The 20,075-nt window shown below is 37.8% G+C and overlaps 1 protein-coding gene across 1 annotated transcript; it reads left to right on the top strand.

Annotated features, from left to right (window-relative positions):
* Nucleotides 1–12,470: 12,470 nt before the first annotated feature.
* Nucleotides 12,471–19,092, top strand: LOC114684191 (killer cell immunoglobulin-like receptor 3DL1). Its single transcript, XM_037199546.1, has 6 exons — nucleotides 12,471–12,830; nucleotides 14,093–14,287; nucleotides 15,583–15,876; nucleotides 17,984–18,157; nucleotides 18,577–18,623; nucleotides 18,731–19,092. The coding sequence occupies exons 1-6, from the start codon at nucleotides 12,686–12,688 to the stop codon at nucleotides 18,872–18,874; spliced, it is 999 nt and encodes a 332-aa protein (XP_037055441.1). The 5' UTR covers nucleotides 12,471–12,685; the 3' UTR covers nucleotides 18,875–19,092.
* The last annotated feature ends 983 nt before the right edge of the window (nucleotides 19,093–20,075 follow it).

Here is a 20,075-nt window from a genome sequence, read left to right as displayed (position 1 = left end):
GGGAGCCCGTTCTCAGGTTCCTCATGGCTTTACCCAGCAGGTCCGCATAGAGGATGATTAGGACCATGGGCCTGAGTGCAGGTGTCTGAGATGGTCTGCACTTGGCTGTGATGGGGGATGGACTGTATGGCAAATTGCTCTGATTGGTCAATGAATAAAACCTGATTGGCCATGGCTAGGCAGGAAGTATAGGCAGGACTAACAGAGAGGAGAAATAAAAGGACAGGAAGGCAGAAGGGGTCACTGTCAGGTGCCCGCCAGGACAAGCAGCATGTGAAAATGCTGGCAATAGATTTGTGGAAATGGGTTAGCTTAAGCTATGGGAACAGTTAGCAAGAAGCCTGCCATGGCCATACAGTTTGTAACCAAGACAAGTCTCTGTGTTTACTTGGTTGGGTCTGAGTGGCTGTGGGACTCGTGGGTGACAAAGATTTGTCCTGACTGTAGGCCAGACAGGAAAACTCTAGCTACACAGGTGGGCCTGAGTTGTATACAAATGCTGACTGAGCAGTAGGCAGAGGGAGCAAGACAATAAACATCATTCCTCCATAGTTTCTGTTTCAAATTTCTGCCTTGCTGGAGTTCTCCCCTGATTTTCTCACTGATGTATCATGACCTGACATGTAAACTAAATAAACCCTTTTCTCTTCTGACTTGGTTTTGGTCATGACATTTATCACAGCAATAGAAAATGAACTAAGGCACTCTCATAACAGACCTTCTATTATCAAATCAATGGGTTCATCTAGCCTGCCTTGTCAGTATTGTTGCCCATAGGGTCCATGCTTAACTCTCCATGACATTTCTCCCTCAGTATCCTGCATAGAACCATCAGGAACTGTGAACTGACCCAAATCCAATTGGGATTCTCTATCACCTGTGACCCAAGCTCTTGGTGTCTTCTGAAGTAGGATCTTTTTTATTATTTTTTATGTAAATAATTTTTCATTTATTTTAGATTCTGACCTTAGTTTCCCCTCCCTCCTCTTCTCCCATCCCCGACTTCCAATCTACCCTTCCACTCCCCTAAATGTCTGAGTGAAAGTTCCAACCCCATATACTTAATATTCTTTACCAAGATCCTCATATATACATTTATTGTGTTCTGTTGTTTCACTTCATTGTTGAGTGGTTGACATAGACATTTCTGAGAATGTTTAATAGGTACAAATTGACAAGTTGTTTTGCATATTTTCAGACTTTTTTATTTTAGCAGGCTCTTTTCTGGTTCTACAGCACTAGTTATATATTTCAGTAGGGCATATTATACTCTCAATAATGAACCTAGATAGGAAACATCAATATATATTATGATGTGCTTCTAGAAGATTCTGTCAGAGGCCAAGAAGCTGCAAAACACTGCAAAGAATTAGGAACATTTGAAATGAGACTGAGTATTTGCCACACAAATCCTGGGATAGTAGTATGCATTTAGAATATTTATTATCTGCTATATTTTGTTACATTTTAAGATTTCTTATATGTTTATCTACATTTCTAAACTTCAAGTTTTTTATTAATGTATTTTTTCAAATAAAGTATAATTAAACCATTTTTCCCACCTTATACCTCTCAACCTCTCATATACAACATCTTTTTTTTCGAGACAGGGTTACTTTGTGTAGATTTGGTTCCTGTCTTGCATCTCGCTCTGTAGACCAGGATGGCCTCAAACTCACAGAGATCCGCTTGGCTCTACCTCCCAAATGCTGGGATTAAAAGTGTGTGCCACCATCGCCCAACCTTAATTACCTTTTTATATCTACATAAATTTTATAAACAAAACCAGATTAATGTGTATAATGTCATTTATATTTACATAATTTTAAGGCTAACTACATTTCTAGCAGACGCAATATCATAGCAAACATCTTCTTCCTTTGGTTATTACAATCTTTCCCTTGCATGGTGTTACCTGAGCCTTAGATGCAAGGGTTCTGTTGTAACAGATCAGCTAGTCCTGGACACAACATAATCATCTGTTCTATTTTTTGTTTTGGTTTTTGTATTGGTGTTTGTTTAATGCTATTCAAAGGGTTTTTTCCTTCTGAAGTGAAAGCTACATTTATATGTCTCTACAACAAAAATAGTTAGACACTTAAAATGCAATTAGGGATTATACTTGTTTTGAGTTTTGTTGCAAATTGGTAAATATGATGTTATATGCATTCTTTTATCTGAAGTCATCCAGTTTGATCAAAACTATTTGTTGAAGACACTGTCTTTTTTTCAATGAATGTTTCAGATTTCTTTAGCAAAGATCAGATATACATAAATGTCTCGAATTCTGTCTGTGTCTTCATTTTGATTTCATTGATGAACTTGTCTGTCTTTGTACCAATACAGCAGTGTGTTTATTAATATATCTCTATAGTATAACTTGAAATTGGGAATGAGACTTTAGTCATTCTTTTATTGTTCATAGGAGTTTAGTTATCTTGTTATTTTGTGTGTATGTTTGCATTAAAGCTGAAACTGTCTTCTTAAGATCTGTGCAGCACTGTGATGGAATTTTGATGGGATTGCATAGATGGGATTCTATATATTACTTTGGTAGGATGCCATTTTTATTATGCTATTCTTACTGATACACAAGCATAAGGGATTCTCTACCTTTTGATATTCAACTTCTTAAAAACAAATTTCAAATAAAGCAACAACATACTTGCTTTGTTTGACTGATTCTTTAAAAGAAGTAGAATTTTATTATTTTAAATAACTACATGATTTATTAAGAAAATGAATAACTATAGCCTGACACTGGATTAATGGCAGCATTTGACTGATTGTTCATATAACATGAATAATTATTGAACATGTTGCATAGAACACCAGTGGAAACACTGAGTCTTGGATTTAAAAAGCAAAAGAACACATCAAAAGTTTGAGTACAATAATCAAATTGGATGATTTTGAATAAAGACAGTGGGTTCAAGATGCAACCCAATTGTAGTCATGGTCAATGTTGTTGCTGAAAAGCTAAAATCTGAAAAATTTGCAAAAAGCTAGGGTCCTCAAAGGCAATGGTAAAATGGGAGAATTTTTAAGCCTGGTATGAGAACACAAACCTTTAATCCAAGCACTTGGGAGGCAGATGCTAGTGAGGATTTGAATTCAAAGCCAGCCTGGTCTACAAAGTGCATTCCAGTATAAAAAGGGCTACAGAGACAGCCTGTCAAACAAAAAATAATGAACCTAGCGGTGAGGGCAGATGTTTCTGTTATTAAGCTTTCCGTGCTGTGGTCAGGTAGATGCCTCAAGCCTCTTACAACACCCAATATGTTTTATTCTGGTTCTGCCTCTTGTCAGCCAAAGCAGCACCATGCTGTCTGTGCTCCTAAACCTGATCTCTACTGGTGAGTCCTGCTGGGAATAGATGGTATGGAATAACAAGCTGGAAATATCATCCTGGGAGACTGAATCTGTCTACAGCAGAAACACTGGCCTCCATGTTTTATATTAGTACATGAGTTCATCCTACCTAAGTAAGATCTGATTCTAATGTACAGAGATCCAACAGGACAGGGATGTCAGATGACCAGGCTACTGGAAAAACAAAGATCATTCATCATGAGTTTTTCTTCCCAGGCCTCTTCCTAATACTGAGGACATTGGCACAAGCAGGTGAGTCTGTCCTTAAAACCTTGAGATACTATATATCATATAAATAGATAGGTTTCATTCTAATGGGAGAGCAGGCATCACAGGGTGTTAGCTGGTGGCTTCTGTGAGTGACTTGTTGGTGAGTGTTTTGAATTTCAAAATTAAGACCCTGGAAACCTGCCTATCAGTCAGTTCTTTCCCAGATTGTCCCAGACATTGCCCTTGGCTGGGTCAGGCATCAACTTTGACTGGATGAAATTTTATTTTTTGGTTTTTCAACACAGGGTTTCTCTGTGTTACCTTGGCTATCCTAGAATTTACTTTGTAGACCAGGACATCCATGAACTCAGATATTCACCTGCCTCCACCTCTCAAGTTTTGCAATTAAAAGTTTGGTCCACAGCACCTGCTGGATGATCATTTTTTAAAATGTATCTTCTACACTGCCACAGTTCCCACCTGATCACCTCCACATGTACTGAGATTTTAATGTTATGATTTATGACTTTTTAGATATATATGTCACTGGACAAATTACTATGGGATTATTTTGTCTTTAAACATCTGTGCTACAGAGATAATTTGTCTACCATCACCACCCTATTGTAACATCTAATTTTGTTTTGCTTTAGTGAGCTAATTTTACTTTTTCTACATGACAATATTTTCATGTAACTCATTATTAGCCTTTTCTTTCAGTTTCAAAAACACCACAGCATTTCCTGAGCTTACTGTGATGAACTTTATCTGCTACTGTATTTCTGAGAAGATCTGTATGTGCTTCATTTCTGAACAACACTGTTGCTGACATTTGTAGGCAGTGTCTTTCTTTTTCCACTATCTGGTCACTCTGGTCTCTTGTGTCCTGTAGATATTTGCTCAGAAGACTGCCATTAGCTGTACTGGAAATGCCTCATATGTTCTTTGCTTCTTTTGTCATTCTGATATCAGAATCTCTTACAATAATTATACATTCTGTGATCTTGATTATTTGGTTGGAATTTGTTTCATGTCATTTGCCCATCTTGGACCTGACCTTATCCTTTTTTTTATGCTTCAAGAATGTTGTATAGTTTTTTCTGCTTATTTTATTAGCTACTTTTTATGTCTTTTTGTAAATGTTTTACAAATTCTTTGAGAATTTCATACAATACTTTAATAATATTCAAACAGCTCTGTAAACTCATTCTACGCCCCACCGCTATCCCCGCAAGTAAACCTCAACATTCCTTTATACTTTGTTAAATTTTTCTGACTCATAATTTGGAATTTAGATAGTGTTAAAATATCTGGTCATTCTTCTCATTGTATTTTTATTCAATTTCTGTATTTACCTCTCAGATTATAAAGTGCCCAATCTAAGCTCACACATTCTCCTATTTTACCATGAAGTATACTATTGAAATGCTCTCTTAACTTTTTAAAGTTTTTATTCATTTGATGTATCTGTGTGTGTGTGTGTGTGTGTGTGTGTGTGTGTGTGTGTGTGTACATATACTATTTCACAAGTGTGGAGGTCAGAGGAAAACCTACTGGGATCAGTTTTCTCCTCTCCCCATTTGGGTCCCAGCAATGGTTTTCAGAATCAGGCTTGGCAGCAATAGCCGTTACCTACATATACATCAATCTGGTCCATAAAGTTCTCCAATTCAGTAGGTGTATTCTTTGTCTGTGGGGTGGTTTTCAAAGTTTTTATATTGTTTGATGATTCTTTTAAAAAATTCATAACATTTGCAACCCAGAGATTTTTTTCATAGTTAGATCACATCTCTTTTCTTTAATAAAATATGTTTTTCTCTGTAAATTCAATATTTTTGAGACTTTCATACATGAGTACTATACATTCATCATTTCCACCCCTTGGCATGTACCCAAAGAACCTGACATCCTATGCCATGGATGCTTGTTCCATCATGTTCTTTGCTGCTCTATTCTCAGTAGTTAGGACAAGGTAATAACCTGAATGTTCTTCAGCTGATGAATGGATAGTGAAAATGTATCACATGTACACTGTGGAATACTATTCAATAATAAATAACAATGAAATTTAGTAAGAACATAGATGGAACTAGGAAATATTATACTGGTCAAAGCAATACAGATTGAGAAAAACAAATGGCATATTTTCTCTTTTGTCTGTGGTTCATAGCTCCAAAGTTTTATTCATGCGGGGTGTTTTTTGGTAATAAATGGTAGGGATTATTTTTTATTCTTCTCTCATATATCATGTCCTGACCACCATTTCTGCTACATTCTCTCCTCCTAGCTCCCTCTTCCCTTTTTGCCAAGATCAAGTCCTCCTTTGTTTCCCTTCAGAAAAGAACAGGCCTCCCAATGGTATCAACTGAGCACAGGATAACAAGTGACAATAAGAGTAGATACACACTTTCAAGCCAAGGCTGAACAAGACAACCCCGTAGGAGGAACAAGGGCCCACATGTAGGTCCAAGAGTCATAACAAACAACAACATCCACTTCTCAGAGTCCCAGAAGAACACCAAGCTACACAACCATAACATATGCAGAGGTTCCCTGATGTTCTCTTCAGTCTCTGTAACTGAAGGCCATCAGCCTGGCTTAGTAAAAGCCTTGGGTCATGTTCTGATGATGCCCTTGATCACTCTGGCATCTATAATCCTTCCCCTCTCTTCCTTGGGCTTCCTGAGCACTGCCTAATGTTTGGCTGTGGATTGCTGCATCTGCTCCCATCTGTTGATGTATCTGGTCTGATGTTGAGGTCTTTGATCCATTTGGACTTTAGTTTTGCATTATTTTACATGTAGTAATCCAATTAGACCACCACCATCTGTTGAAGATGATTTTTTTTTTCCCTTGTATATTTCTGTCTTCTTTCTCAAAAATCTAGCTTTGCAGATTGACATTTGGGTCTTCAATTCAGTTTGATTAACCAACCTCTCTGTTTTAAAATCAATACATTATGGATTTTATTACTATAGCTCTGCCATACAGCTTGAAATCAAGGATGGTGATACCTCTGGAAGTCTGCTTATTTTTCAATATTGTTTTAGCTATCCTGGGTTTTTTTTCCACATGAAGTTGAGTATTGTTCTTTCAAGGTATATAAAGAATTGTGTTGGATTTTGAAGGAGATTTCATGGAATTTGTAGATTGCTTTTTGTACCATGGCCATATTTACTATGTTGGTTTTACTAATTTCTGAGTATGGGAGATGTTTTCAACTTCTGATATTGATTTCAATTTCCTTCTTTAAAAACTTGAAGTTATTGACATACAAGTCTTTCATTTACTTGGTTAGAGTTATTCCAAAGCTATTTTATATTACTTGTGACTATTGTGAAGGTTGTTGTATCTCTAATTTCTTTCTTAGCCTGTTTGTCATTTGTATATATAAGGGCTACTGATTGTTTTTAGATAATCTTGTATTTTGCCACTTAGCTGAAGGTATCTTTTGGCTATAGGAGTTCCCTGGTAGAATATTTTTGTATTGTTTTTGTATAACTATAATTTCATTTGCAAATGATGATACTTTGACTTCTTTTTAATTTGTATCTACTGGATTTCATTCAGGTCTGTCATTACTGAAGCTAGAATTTGAAGTACTAAATAGCATACATACAGAGAAAGTGGATAGCCTTGTGTTTTTCCTGATTTTCTTGGAATTAGAGTTTAGAGTTTCACTCCTTTTAGTTTGATATTGACCATAGGCTTTCTGTATATTGCTTTTGTTATATTTAAGTACATTCCTTGTATCCCTAATATTCTTTTACCATAAAGCTACGTTAATTTTTTTCAAAGGCTTTTTCAGCATCTAATGAGGAAATTATGTGGGTTTTTTTTCCTTTCAGGTTGTATACTATAGATTACATTGATAAATTTTCATATGTTGAAACAGCCCTACATCTCTGTGATGGAGCCTACATGATCATGGTGGATGATCTTTTTGATGTGTTCTTGGATGAATATTCTGAGTATTTATTTGAATGATTTGCATCAATGTTCATGAGGGAAATTGGTCTGTAATTGTATTTTTATGGTATCTTTGTGTGGTTTGAGTATTACGGTGACTGTGGACTCATTAAATAAGGTATTGTTGCTTCTGTTTCTAGGAATAATTTATGGAATATTGGCATTAACTCTCCTTAAATCTGGAAGAATTATTCTCTAGAATCTATTGGCCCTGTACTTTTATCTTCGGGAAAATTTTATTGACAGCTTCTGTTTCCTTGGAGATTATAGGTCTATTTAAATTGCTTATCTGATCTTGATCCTACTTTGGAAAGTGGTAGCTATTGAGAAAAATTTCCATTTCATTTAGATTTTCCAATTTTGTATTAGAGGTTCTTAAAGTATGCCCTGACTATCCTTTTGGTATATTTGGTGTCTATTGTTATGTCCCACTTTCATTTCTGATTTTGTTAATTCGATATTCTCTCCCTGCCTTTTAGTTAGTTTGGATAAGGCAGTGTCCATACTGTTGATTTTCTTAAAGAACCAACTCTTGGTTTTATTGATTCTTTATATTGCTCTCTTTGTTTCTCCTTTATTGATTTCAGCCCTCAGTTAGATTATTTCCTACTGTTTTTGATGTGTTTGTTTTATTCTGTTCTAGATCTCTCAGGTGTGCTGTTAAGTTACTAATATGAGACCTCTTCAATTTATTTATGTAGGCAGTTAGTGTTATGAACTTTTCTCTTAGCATTGATCTCATTGTGTCCCATAAGTTTGTGTATGTCATACATTCATTTTCATTGAATTCTATAAAGCCTTTACTTTCTTATTTCTGTCTTGATCCAATTTTCATTCAGTAGAGGATTCTTCAGTCTCCATGATTTTGTAGGCTGTCTTTTGTTTCTGTTTCCTAGAATTCCAGCTTCAATCTGTAGTGGTCTGATATGATACAGGGATAATTTCTATTTTCTTGTATGTGTTGAGACTTGCTCTGAGACCTACCTCCACAGCAACTCACTTCCTCCAACAAGACATCTACCTCAACAAGGCCACTACTCCTAATAGTCCCACTCCCTCGAGGCCATTGCCTTTCAAATCACCATAGAAGTCTATTTTGTTAGATATTAGAAAGGCTAAACCAGCTTGATTCTTGTATCTATTTGCTTAGAAATTCTTTTTCCACTGCTTTACTATGAGGTGATTAGGTAATGTTTATCTTTGATGTTAAGGGTATTTCTTGTATGCAACAGAAGCATGGATCCTGTTTTTATACCATTCTGATAGTCTGGGAATTTTTATTAGATTGAGTCTATTGATATTGAAAAATATTAATGACCAAGGATTGTTAATTCCTGCTATTTTGGTGGTGGTAGTGATCTGCTCTCTCTCTCTCTCTCTCTCTCTCTCTCTCTCTCTCTCTCTCTCTCTCTCTCTCTCTCTCTCTCCCCTCTCTTTCTTCCTTTTTTTTGGCTTTTTCGAGACAGCGTTTCTCTCTGTAGTTTTGGTGCCTGTCCTGGATCTCACTCTGTAGACCAAGCTGGCCTCAAACTCACAGCGATCCACCTGGCTCTGCCTTCCAAGTGCTGGGATTAAAGTCATGAGCCACCACTGCTCCGCTTCTCCTCCTTTTTTTTTCTCTGCATGTGTGTGGGTGGGTGGGCACAACATGAACATGTATGTTCTTCCATTGTTTGTTTTTATTAGTATAAGATTATTTATTTTTTATTTTTTCATGGGTGTAGTTAATCTCACTATGTTGAAGTTGTCTTTCTACTATCTGCTGGAGGGCTGGATCTGTGGATAGATATTGTTTGAATTTGACTTTATCATGGAATACCTTGTTTTTCCATCTATGGTGATTGAAGGCTTTACTGGATAGTAGGACAAGAAGGGGAGGCAGTTGAAATGGCCTACTCTGGTAATCAGATTGGTGAATACCCTAAATGTCATCCTAGAACCCTCATCCAGTAACTGGTGGAAGCAGATGCAGAGATCCACGCATGGGCACCAATCTGAGCTCCAGGGGTCCAGTCAATGAGAGAGAGGAGAGATTCTATGAGCGAGGGACATCAAAATCATGTTGGAAAAACATACAGAAATGTCCAGGTCAAACTAGTGGGAACTCATGAACTGTGGACCAATAGCTGTGGAGCCCCAAGGCACTGTACTTGGCTCTCTGCTTAGCTGAGACAGTTGTTTAGCTTGAACTGTTTAGGGGGCACCCCTAGCAGTGAGATCTGGATCTGTCCCTGGTGTATGAGCATGTTTTTTGAAGACCAGTGCCTATGGAGGGACACCCTGCACAGCCTTGGTGCAGGGAGCTGGGCTTGGGCCTGCCTCAACTGAATGTAGCAGGCTCTGCTGACTCCCTATGGGAGGTCTTGCCTTGGAGGAGGTGGGAATGTGGGGTGGTTGAGGGGAAGGCTGGGGAGCTGAAGGAGGAAGGACAGGGTGATCTGTGGTTGGTATGTAAAATGAATAGAAAATTTCTTAACAGGAAAAAAAGAAAAAAGAAGGAGAGGCAGCATACTGAGTCTATGGAAGCTGAACCTACTGAGTTGGAGAGTTACACATGCTGGAGGGCAGCCTATCTGTTCTTCATGCTTGTGTGACCTTCACCTGATCTTCTGACTGTTCTGGACTATCCATGGGCAGTAGATATCTACCCAGGTTTTGTTGGTGGTTTCTTATACTTCTGTAACTTAATTCAAAACACTCTGGGAATTATTCATCATGGGATTTATAGGTCTCCCTTTCTTTTTTGTTTTCTTCTTAAGCCTCACCATTGTTCTGTGTAATGTTTTACTTCTCTGATTTTAATGCTTATGCTCTTACACCTGGGTGCCTGTGCACTAATAATAATGAACTCCTCTGTCATTTATAGGAGTTCACTATTGGTAAACAGACCTTTGCTATTTAGTATAACTAGGGCGATTAGTCAGGTCAACTAGTTGCAACCATGGACAGGCTGCAGTTGGTGTCAGCTTCTGTAGTTTGGCTGGGATCCTTCCTGTATTTTGAAATCAGATGCTGTTCCTGGATGTACTTTCTGGTTCTTTAAGAGCCCTGAAAACACTCTGTAATCAGAGACAGTTTCTGGACAGGGTCTATGATGGCTCCTGGCTGGTCAGTGTTGCAAGATGTCTACCATGGATGACTGGAAGTATAGCTTGGAGTCTACCTGGTCTTCACTACAGAGGCTAGCTGTTGTCTCCTTCCTCAGTAATATCAACCAGGTAGATACATATCAATGATCAACATTCATGTGCTGGCCATCATGAGTCCAAATCCATTCTAAATACAAGTAAACAAGTTGTTGAGTTATGCTGTACTGCAAATGCTTCACATACAAGGAGCTGTGAAATGATGGAGAAACTATATATTGGCCTCTAAATTATCACCCTTAGTACAAAAACATGAGCCTGTAAAACCTCTGTAAAGGAAGATCTTTATGAAAGTACATTAGGAGAAAAGTAGTTCAAAAGGCTCATTCCCCCTGACTTGTTATAGATATTCTCAATTCTGTGGTCCTGGGGGCGATCTTCTGCATTGTCCATGAGTTTTGGAATATTCACAATGTATTTCTCATCTGAATATTGTTATATTTCTAGATTGCTGAATCAAGAGCAGTTTTTTCTGCTACCTTGGTTGAATCAATTCTGATCTATCATCTCACTCATAATAACCTTTCCTTCTACACTTCTGGTATAATTTCTTCTTAGATTACAATGATCATGATGAAAATGACTTCTTTATTCAATACTCAAAATTCCAAGCTTGGATCTTAGCATGAAAGATATATAATATATATGTGGTAGTTGGAGCATACTTACAGTCTTTTACTTAAGGCTTCTGTTGCTGTGAAGAGACACCACGACCATTGGCAATTCTAATAAAGGAAAACATTGGATTGGGGCTGACTTACAGTTCCAAGTTTTAGTCCATTATCATCATGGTAGGAAACCTGGCAGTGTGCAGGCAGAGGTGATATTGGAGAAGGAGAAGAGAGTTCTTCATCTTGATCCACTGGCAGAAGAAGGATACTATTCCACACTGGTAAAAGCTTGAGCATGGGAGACCTCAAAGCCCGCCTCCAGAGTGACACACTTCCTCCAACAAGGCCACACCTACTCCAATGAGGCCATGTCTCCTATTAGTGGCATTCCATATGTACCATGCATTCAAACAGGTAAGTCTACGGGGACCATAGCTATTCAAGCCACCACAATCTTTTGCAGCCAACACTTCAAAATGACCCTATTAAGTCTGAAACTTTCTTTGCAGAAATACAACACATACAAATCTACTCAGCTCATAAATGAAACCCCTGACAGACAAAACAAAGATTGCACCAAAGCACAACTTGGTGACTCCAAGGGTTTACTGATGTTATTAATAACCGTGTAGTTTAGGGGTATCTTACAGAAACAAGGGGTGACTCAAACCTATACTAAAAGCACAACTCTATATAGGTGCTTATCATGAAAGCCAAAACCCTGGAGCTCTGTGCACAACTTGCAGGCAACTGAACAGGTCTTAGAAATCTCAGTTATAGAGCTCAGCTGGCCAAGTAGCTTACTTTTTCTTTTTTTTTATTTTTTTTTTTTTTTTTTTTGGTTTTTCGAGACAGGGTTTCTCTGTGTAGCTTTGCGCCTTTCCTGGAGCTCACTTGGTAGCCTAGGCTGGCCTCGAACTCACAGAGATCCGCCTGGCTCTGCCTCCCGAGTGCTGGGATTAAAGGCGTGCGCCACCAACGCCCAGCTTGCTTACTTTTTCTATAGAGTTGGAAAGGGTCACTGGTGAATCTTGGATGCTTCAGCCTCCCAGGGCATAGAAAGATTGTTTGCTTTCTGATTATCCCAAGCCTCTCAACCTCTCATATTAAAACAGTGATGTTTCAATTCAGAGAAAATTGTTATACAGAAGATCCCAACAGAAGTAAAAATTGGAAGCTCAGCTCTCAGGGAAAAAGGAAAATCATTAAATTTTTTACGCTGTGCATCTCTTTGCAGGTGATCAAAACAAGCCTTTACTCTCTGCTTGGCCAAGCCATGTTGTTCCTCAGGGACATCATGTGGAATTTCAGTGTGACTATCATAGTGACTATGACACACTCAAGTTGTACAAAGAACATGGTAATCCTATTCCTCAGATGCATGGAAGCTCATCCACAGGGAAATTTGTCTTGGGTCCTGTGACACCAGCATATGCAGGAACATACAGATGCTATGGTTTTAATTATCAATCCCCTGATGAAACTTCAGCACACAGTGACCCTCTGAAGATCATAATTTCAGGTCAGAGATGACATTTGTAGTATCTTTTCATTCCCCAAAATATCTCAACCCTGTAATTGTCTGAAAAAGTATTAGTCAGAGGCTTGGATTTATAAGGAATATTCAACACAGAGAAATATATAATATTCTGGGCATAATATAATACACAAGGTCATGCATTTTTCTAGTCCCTAAGGCTTCCTGTGTGTTAAACAAGTGAAGCAAAATTTGGGCTTTAAGATGGAACTCAAATCTTAATAAGTTGACATCAGGAAGGGAGAATATCATGAATTCTCCCAGGTCTATAGCACTACAAGAATTGATATAACAAAATAAGGAAAAATTCAGTTGTAGGCAAAACAAATCATCATGAGGGAGACCCCCTGTCACAAACTCTGAACATGGAGGAAGGGTCCAGGTGCCAAGGAATGCATGAGGCTCTAGAAGCTGGAAGGCAAAAAAAATGGACACTTTCCTAGGGATCAGTAGTTACTATCCCTGAAGATACTTGATTTATGCCATTTGGGCTTTTCAGAATTCTTATCTCCACAACACTTACATTCTTTTTAAGAATCAAATTTGTGGTATTTGTTATGTTAGCATTTGGAAAATAATATGGGAACCCATGTCAAGGGCAAATTAAGAAGCATGGAAGGGATGCTCTGAGAGCAGTAAGTCAGGATGCTAATTCTTCAACATGTTGAAAGGAAACACTGTTCATGATTCTGGATCAGGAATGCCTTACAGAGGTTTGAACCACAGAGAGGGCTGAAGTGATTCCCTAGTTACTGTGGTCAACACTAATTCCTTTATCCTACCAAGGATTATACCTTATCCAAAGTAGCATCAAAAGGACACATAAAGCAGCCTGATTTGAAGATTGCCATGTTTCCTACACTCTCCAATCTTAGAAAAAGACAATAGTGTCTATGGAAGAAGGGTTCAAAAGACACATTCTCACAACAAGCCAGTGGGAAAATATTGTGCTAATTCTAGGGTCAAAGAAGTGGGAAATGGACACAAAGATGGAGGATTCTGTGTCCAGAGTTGAAACAGACAAGAACAAGTGCCCTGGAGCACTAACAGGGAGCAGAGACCAATTGAGGGAGAACCATAGGTCTTCAAGGACACAGGGATTTTGATCAGGTTCATACAATTTCTTTATTCTTAGGAATCTACAGGAAGCCTTTCCTTTTGGCCTTACCAACTCCCCTGGTGAATTTAGGAGAGAAGGTGACACTGGAGTGTCAATCAGAGATTATGTTTGAAACCTTCATTTTGACTTCACATAAAAAAGGAACAATCAAGGACTCTCTCCAGACTTTCTGCTGAAAATCGTCTTGGGAGGTCCCAGGCTAACTTCAAAATAGGTCCTGTGACACCTGACCATGCTGGGACTTACACATGCTATGGTTCTTACAATCCCTCACCATATGAGTGGTCAGACTCTAGTGACCCCATTGACATAAAGATCACAGGTAAGAGAGTGTTGCCTGCTCATTATTCTCTTTGTGATACAGAAAAATAATCTATACACTAAAATCTGTGGGAGGTCACAAGGAAAATGAGTGTGGGAAATTTACATGAAGCCAACCTTGGTGAGAGTTTTACTGACATAGAGAATGAAAAGAAATACACAAGAACAGACCATTTGTTGTAACATAAAGCACAGATACAGGGAGGTGCAAATGAGTCCTAAGTAGAGATAAACAGAAAATGGCGATTGGGTGAGCATGATATGAACCAGAGAGAATGAAGTCTTTCTACTAACATTTAGAAAATTTTTAACTTCTACCTTTACAAGAAGTCTACCAAGAGAACCAGACATATAATGTGTTATGACCTGAGTCCAAATAATTAGTTGGGCTGGTTCTTAATGAATCCTCATGCCTTCACACAGGTGGCACCCAGGAATTGCTGGGAATTAGTAAACATGGAATTTGTGCTAAGAGAAAAACTACAAAAAGACAGAATCAATCCTGAATGGAAACTTTGAAAATGGAGATGGAAAAAATATAGCAGATATTAAATATTTCAAGACAGAGCTTGTCAGATACATAATATATCTGGCTTTCTTGGTAGAATTCTTATAGACATAGAACCCCAAAACAATTCTAAAACAAATGCTTGGGAGGCAAACAATAGATCACACTTGAGCAGTACACACACTGAGAGGAACAAGAGAGGAAAGATCACCATGGCCACTGTTCAAGAGAAATACAAATGTTTATGAGTTATTCTGTACTTCGAAGTGAGATTAATTAGTGGAAATTGATGGACAATTGAGAATAATAGCATTATTATGATTAATATTCTACATATATAAATATATGTAACAATTTCTAAAAACAATTTAACACATGAAATGATATAACTATTTCAATTTCAAAAACTAAAAATATTTCTTAAAAAGTATAAATATATATTATGTATATTGAATGCACATGATATTTCATAATGATATCAATTGCTAGATAAAATTTATTTTGTTATAAAAACATATTTTAAAACACAGATGGAATGAACCAATGAAAATAGAGGCAGAAAATGTAAAAAAGCAAAAACTGTCATAAAATATTTGAGTAAGAAGTGATGTCATAGACTAAATATGATAACATAGAATGGAAGAGAGAAAAGGAAAAAGAGAGAAGAGAGGGAGATGGTGAGAGGCAGGAAGATCACAGAAATGGAATCATGAAGAGGGAACACTGAGCAGTGAATAAACACTAGTAAGACACTCTCTCTCTAACTGTCTCTGGCTCTTTTCTTCCAGGTTTATATAAGAAACCTTCTCTGTCAGCCCTGATGAGCCCTGTGGTGATGTCAGGAGAGAATGTGACATTGTCCTGCATCTCTGACCATCAGTTTGACATGTTCCACCTGTCCAGGGAAGGGGTGCCTCTGGGACAGGGGCTGCCTGCAATGCAGAGTCACAACAGGACATTCCAAGCCAACTTCCTTCTTGGTCCTGTAATCTGGAAAGGCAACTATAGATGCTATGGCTCTTTCAGTAACTCTTCCCATGTGTGGTCATCCCCAAGTGACCCATGGTACCTTCCTGTCACAGGTAAGAAAGCCTCATATAGATCCCATGTCTTGTGACTAATGAAATACTAAAACCATGTCTGGGACCCATCCAATTGATAATATAGAGAAAGTATCATGGGAAACTACAGTGAAGGATTGCTGTGCATGCTAGTGTCATATATGTATATGTGTGTGTATGTGTATGTAAGATATTTATATATCTACATATGTGTACATATGTAAAAATATGTATATAGGTATATATGTGTATGTATATATCTGACACATATATATGTAAATATGCATATCTGTAGACATACATGTACCAATAATTATCAGAAAAAAGAAGCTATCAACTTAAGAGTGGTATGGGATATATAAAAGCTTGGTAGAAAGGTAAATGAAAGGGCCTGGAGACAGGAAAGAGAGAAAGAAATGGACACACTTATATTTCAGTTGAAAACCTTTTATAAAAGACATGAAACTTGAGACATGATATCAGATTACAAAATGATAGACAGGTAGCCTCCCAAACACTCCTTATATGACTGCACCCACACTGGGAGATCTGTGTGTCCAGGCAGATATAGAAACAGGTCAGGACAGACTCATTAGGGATGAGGTTCAAATCAGTTTGGAAAGAGCAGAGATGGAGCAGCCCTCCTGAAATCTCACTCACCCAGATCTTCCCACAGCATTCCACTTGTATCATAACAAGCCATGATACTTTCTCTCTATTATCAATCTAAAGAGAGAGTCTACATCTAGAGAACACGCAATGGTACCCTGTGACTCTAAAGGTTCAACACTAAATGTTTTCATGGGTTCTGGTCACTCTCCAAATTTAAAAAATAAAAAAAAGCATTCCATAGAGGAAGGCAGACAGGCTCTTGATGAAGTGTCTTGTAAACTCATCAAGAAAGTGCACTTCCTGTATAGAATTGGATTCCACAACTAGTGAAACTCTCTACTGTGGAAACTTAGGATCCAAAATCTCCTTGGCTCATTTTTTTCCTCAGTTCCATCCTGGCTCATTAGTCTTGACATTGTCATCTCCACTCTCTGATTCTTGAACCCTGCAACATTAGAAGTTGTTTAGGAACAGTATGAGAAATATAAGGACTATCTGTCTCGAACTTTTGTACCTAGACATTCTGCGAGTGAAAAATAGAGTAAATTTTACTCCCTTCTCAGAATCAATGAAGTTCTTCTAGCTCTGTTCCTCATAGAGAGGAGGTGATGGGCCTGCAAAAGGAATCAAGCAAGCAGAATAGAAAATTTTATATAAAAAATACTACTTCTGACAGAATAGACTTGACTTTGCTTTTTCCCTACAAGAGAATTCAATGTCTAGTTCAAGGTGTTGTAGAAGTAGAAGTTGCAAAGCAGCTTAGCTGAGCACTGGTGTCAATCTCAGATGGAGAAACTGAACACGTGATTTACACATAGGGTCCTGCAGGTTTCTGCCAATGGCAAAATGTAAATATATTCCTGGATTGTGGTCTTCTCCTGGGCCATAGTCAATTTACAAGTAACAACACTCCTAACACTGACTCTCTTCTGAATAGTTATCAGTTGTCTACAGTACCTTGATAGGAGTAGGACTTCATGTTCACCTCCACTGTCTATGCTGGGATTTTCTCTACCTTGAGCTTGCACTGGTCTTGGGGATGCAGCAACATCCTCTTGTGGAGTTTATGTATGCATCCGCCCTACTGTGTCCAGAGACATTTTCTCTGTAGTTATCCATAGAATCTTTTTGGAATTTCTTCTTCCATCTCTTTCACAATGATCCCTGAACACATGGAGATGTGATGTAATGGTCTCATTTATGGACATGAATTATAAAATCTCTTATTCTGTGCAACTTGTCCAGTAGTGGCTATCTGTATAATTACCATCTACCATAAATATAAGTTTCTGTACTAAGAATTGAGAAATGTGTGAATATATGGGTCTAATGATAAGTCATTATGAGTCAGTATAATACTGTGTCCATTTAGCAAAATAACAGGAGTAGGTTCTCCATCAAGACTCCCATCCTATAGAAACATTATAGTAATTATCCATCAATAAATAAAAATTAAGAAATCTATCAAATTGGAATCCCAAAATGTACCTCTTATTGGGTTCACATCTTCCTCCAGATAACCACTGGAACCTGCATATTCTGATTGGGTTGTCAGTGACCATGATCCTTGTTGTCCTCATCATCATCATCCTCAACTGTTATTGTTGTTCTGGCATAAAAAGAAAGTCTCAGGAACAAGCTAGTGAACGTCATCTGAGTAGTGTGAGAAACCAACACCAGAGAAATACAGGTATGTGTTCTTTGTTTACCAAAGGATACTTTCACCAAGACAAGAGAACTCAGGCAGGGTTTTCTAGAGAGGAACCAGAGCCTTGGCTCTTTCCCTCAACTCTCAGAACACTGAGAAATTTCTGAATGAAAATTCAGCATTTTCACATCAATTGCATACACTGATATCTAGGACAAGGTTTTACGAGAGAGATGGGGGAAAGAGAGATAGAAGAAGAGATAATGTTGAAGAGGGAATTATTAAGGTAGATCATGGGTGGGGTGGGACTGTGAATATAGAGATGCAGAACAAATGACTCTGCTTTGAGGAAAGTGAGGAACCTTGTGTTTTAACATACATCTAACTAGTACATGGGATATGGAATGAAAAGGCATTGCTTATTATGTGAGTTTAATTACATCTGTCACCTAAAAATGCAGCCATCATGGACCAAGACTCTGAAGTGAGAGCAACACTGAACAGACAGGTAGGTTCTCCTGAGTCTGCTCTCTTCCATACAGTCTAATATTCCTTTATTCGCTGCAAGTTTGTGTTCGCTGCAAACAATATCACTTGATGTTTACCTCTTCCTAGGACCCTGAAAGACAAGAAGTGCAGGAGGTGACATACTTAAAATTTGATCAGATGATCTTCAAACAAATATTGGCCACTCCCAATTCCCAGATTCATAAGGAATTTTCTACTAATCCCAGTTTGTACTTGGAAGTCAGAAAATGATAAATTGAAATCAAAGATTGTCTGTACCCCCATGAGTTCTCCAAGATCTGAGGAAGTTTTCTGTGGAGTCCACAGCCCTTTCTCCAGTAAAGACTGATAGATGTAGTGAAATAACAGCTGAAATCTGAGACAGAGGTCTCTAACTTTGGGACCATCCTTCATTATTCTCATATGTTTTTCAAGGTGGATTTCCTTTACTTACAAAGTTTATGGCCCTCACAAACCACTCAACAGAAATAAAACTCTAGTGTTTAGTCCATGGATCTCTATTTCATTTCATGCTGGAGACCTCTGAAACCTGAGTAGCTATAAATTCTAAACTTACTTGAAGCTGTAACCATGTTGGGTATTTCACAATTCCCAATCAACAAAAACTCACTCTTTTGTAAGTATATATGAGCAATATATTATAACTTTATACAAAATAATGGGTCTTATCACAGTTTCTTTTATGTATGTGTATTTTGATCATGTTCATACCTAATTACCCTACACTGACTTTCTTCCACACCTACTGATATCCTTCAAGAAGGCTACTCTTCATATTGGGCCTTAACATATGTTGATTTTTGTACTCCAGATACCCTTTGTTAATGTTTTTCTCATCAGGAGCATGTATTTGTTTCTTTAATATTTCAGTGTAGACTTCCCTCAATTATAACATTTTCTAAGATGTGGTTAAAGTAAGACACATCCTCTTTCTCACATCTTTCCATTACTATGCTGCTGAAAACTTTGTGCCACTGAATTAGAGCATTGCTTTTTGGAAGAAGACTCACTAATACTCAAGAAATAAACAACACTTCACAAGTCTCAGGAGGACCATGAAACATGCAAGACTCACAGATTCAAAATCATGCTCAATAAAGTTATAGGAGTAATAATAATACCTGAGGAGAGGAGATCCTCCAATTAACCAAGCTGCCTGCAAGTCATGCAGAAACATCCAAGAATGAAGTTTTCATAAGATATCACTTGCAATAGTGTGCAAATTTGTTGGTGCAGCGTTGAGTCACCCATGATCCCATAATTATCCCCTGATCCATGATCCTATAAGTAATCCTAAACCTTGTTAGTTCAATTTAAACATATCTGGGTGGATCATTTCTTGGATCTGTCATTAGTGCCTATCTGTGATCAACAGATGTTTTCTCATATCTCAAAAGAAAGAGTCACTCAACACATTAACAATCTTAGATAT

The sequence above is a fragment of the Peromyscus leucopus genome, chromosome 1 (genome assembly GCF_004664715.2).
Source record: "Peromyscus leucopus breed LL Stock chromosome 1, UCI_PerLeu_2.1, whole genome shotgun sequence".
NCBI classification, from domain to species: Eukaryota; Metazoa; Chordata; class Mammalia; order Rodentia; family Cricetidae; genus Peromyscus; species Peromyscus leucopus.
The sequence above is the reverse complement of the archived record's forward strand: the minus strand, read 5'-3'. Positions and strand labels throughout refer to the sequence as shown.